The sequence below is a fragment of the Lactuca virosa genome, chromosome 5 (genome assembly GCF_052849685.1).
Source record: "Lactuca virosa cultivar CGN04683 chromosome 5, Lactuca_virosa_CGN04683_v6, whole genome shotgun sequence".
NCBI lineage: Eukaryota > Viridiplantae > Streptophyta > Magnoliopsida > Asterales > Asteraceae > Lactuca > Lactuca virosa.
In genome coordinates, this window is record NC_136430.1 from 187,021,319 (window position 1) to 187,024,171 (window position 2,853).

Below are 2,853 nucleotides of genomic sequence, written 5' to 3' on the forward strand. Positions count from 1 at the left end.
TACTCACCAGGTTTCCCAACCTGACCCACTCAAGCTTATTTGAATCACAGGTGCCGATACGAAGTTACATTACACTGAGGGATTAAAGAGGTGTAGATCACTAATGTCAATGAATGTAAGTTCTGTTTATGCTTATGTTTCTCTATTGACAATGACATCCGAAATGTTTTTAAAATGAATAAAAATACATTTCTTCGGAAATTCTTTGATAATGTATTTATCATGTTTTTCTAGGAACAAATTCCGCAACATTTTTATTAAAAGAGATACTTTGATTTTATAAAGCATAAACAAAATCGGTCTTTTATGGCCGTGAAAATGGGGATGTCACAGCCATACACCAAGTATGCACACTATGTTTGTCTATGATCCTTACTTTGTGGAATAGATCAATTGACACCACTAGAAAAACAGCCTTTTACCACGCGCAATGCTTGTCATAAAACGCTCAGACGACGCGCAAATGCGCGTCAAGAAAGGCCCTGTCATAACGGAAGACGACGCGCATTTGCGCGTCGTCTGTTTACAACGCGCATTTATGACGCGCAGTTATGACGCGCAATGCGTATTAAGAAAGGCCCTGTCATAAAGGAAGACGTCACGCATGTGCGTGTCGTAACCTTACGAGGAGCGTGTTTATGACACGCAAAGCGTATCAAGGAAGCCTGTGTCATAAAGGAAGACGACACGCATGCTTGCGTGTCATAATTTTAACTTTTTTTAAAATTATATATTTTTGATAGATTTACTAATTTTCAAATTAAATAACACATTAAAAGTCTCATAATACAAAATAAAATACCATAAACAATAAAGATAATTCATTGCACTAAGGACCATGTTAACAAAAGAATATAACATTATATACCATAAGTACCCTCAAGTAATCAATCTCTTACAATGTTACTAAAATACCCTCAAGTAATCAATGTCTTACAAAGTTACTAAGAGACTTAGATACTCAGTTGGTATGTAATATGGCACTAAGAAGCCCAAGAATTGTTTGTGTTTTTCCTGTTCCTGGTGGATCCTACATGGACAAAAGGTAAGAATTAGCATTTTCAAAGTACAATGCCTCAATAAGGAAATCAATGGTAAAAGGCAAATCTGAATAAGAACAAACTTTATACATATATACAAGGAAGTATTGTAATACACAATAACAGCAACAAATACCAAATTACCCTTTGCTTACCTTTTCTTATGGCCACCTCCAAAAGTGAGAATTTGATAAAAGATTTAGGTCACGCATTCTCTCATCAAGCTCTGTATCCAAAAGTGAGAATTTGAGAGGTTAAAACATCTTAAAAAACTTCCTCAGAGCATTATGGTCACATAAATGCTATACATCATCTTCCTCAGGCAGTTTCACTGCTGTGTAAATACCTGCATCAGCTAGTGCGCCAAGGATGGGAGCTGTAAGGTAGATCCATATGCCTTTGTAGTTATTTGCAGCCATTGCTGGTCCCAAGGTTCTTGCTGGATTCATTGATGCTCCTGTCAGTGGCCTATATCATTTCAACAAACGGAAAATGTGAACAAAGAGGGTACCCTTTTTTTTTAAAAAAAAAAAAAAAAACTTCTATCAACATACCCAGTTATCATAATATTAAGAAGGTTCAATTTATACGTACCCAGCTATAAGAATATTAAGCATGACAGTTGCTCCTACAGCTATTCCCGCCAGCTCACCAACCTGTGGTGAAATAAAAATCAGGTTACAGTTATTTGAATAATTGCAAATTTTGTCTATGTTCATGTATATGTAAAATTTCCATAGCCAATTTTATATTAATATAAAGTAATAAATATATATGAATAATTGAATATGGAAAGCCAAACATATCTACACTCGACTTTGGGCGATACTTTTCAAATTAAAAATTAATTAAATATGAAGTACATGTGATCTTTATGAAACTATATAATAAGAAACTATCACTCCAAATCCACATGATGAGGAACAATCCAAATTTGTCATCACCAATATCAATATGAAAATAGACATTTGTCTGGTCATCATGACTTTCAAGTTCACTAGAACAGTTTTTTAAGTCTCTTCATTAACTCACGAATCCCCCTTTTGTCTTGGATCTAGCATTCATTATATTACAATAATTGAATATGTCGAAAGAAATTAAATGCATGAATTTGTAGCCATAAAAAGTATAAGCAAAAAAGAAGAATAGAATAGAATGAAATTGAAAAAGTTCTTACAGCTCGAGTGTTGGTAGCAACAGCCGTGACCACAAACATGAGATTAAACGCAATTATGAACTCTAAAGCATATGCTTGTCCATACTTAACTGAAGGAATAGTCACACCCCCCACCCATCATTGGATCAAACACCGCTTTCAGTGTAAATGCTGCACATATCGACGCCAGCATCTGTGCCCCTATGTACACCCGTACCTACCACCAGTTTAATTTAACCATAGTTAGTTTTAGGGGATTAATTAATTAGTTAGTTAGAGGTGTAATTAATTACATGCTTGGATCTTCACTACAAACCGAAAGGGCATTATGGTCACATAAATGCTACCATTTATATACAGTTTCACGGTTAGTGTCCTATACAACTCAGCAATCCCCTGCTGATGGTGGGCTGAACCTTTTTGCAGGTGCACCAAGTTTCCGATCAAGTTTAGGCGTGCCAGGGACAACAGTGTCCGGAAAATTTATATCAGGGGTGTTATGGTCATTTACCGGTTTTCCATGTTCAGCAACTAAGTCAGCTTCTTCATGGAGATTGCTATCCACCCCTGCAGCAGGCTTCTTTTCATGCCCCTGAACATGATCAAAAGACTTTTATCCAATCAGCAGTTATCCGTACAATCTTGACAAACCTACCT

At 36.0% G+C, this 2,853-nt stretch overlaps 1 protein-coding gene across 1 annotated transcript; it reads right to left on the reverse strand.

The window, feature by feature from the left end:
- Positions 1 to 1,342: 1,342 nt before the first annotated feature.
- On the reverse strand, positions 1,343 to 2,389 carry LOC145112145 (aquaporin NIP6-1-like). The gene is made up of 4 exons (XM_079048354.1): positions 2,332 to 2,389; positions 2,218 to 2,279; positions 1,635 to 1,696; positions 1,343 to 1,508 (listed from the first exon to the last, which is right to left on the reverse strand). The coding sequence occupies exons 1-4, from the start codon at positions 2,387 to 2,389 to the stop codon at positions 1,343 to 1,345; spliced, it is 348 nt and encodes a 115-aa protein (XP_078904480.1).
- Positions 2,390 to 2,853: the final 464 nt, after the last annotated feature.

Coding starts and splice junctions, on each gene's coding strand:
- LOC145112145 (XM_079048354.1), bottom strand. CDS start 2,389: ATGCTGGCGTCGATATGTGCAGCATTTACACTGAAAGCGGTGTTTGAT. Junction 1,697..2,217: donor TTGCTACCAACACTCGAGCT/GTAAGAACTTTT, acceptor ATTTCACCACAG/GTTGGTGAGCTGGCGGGAAT. Junction 1,509..1,634: donor CTTAATATTCTTATAGCTGG/GTACGTATAAAT, acceptor GAAATGATATAG/GCCACTGACAGGAGCATCAA.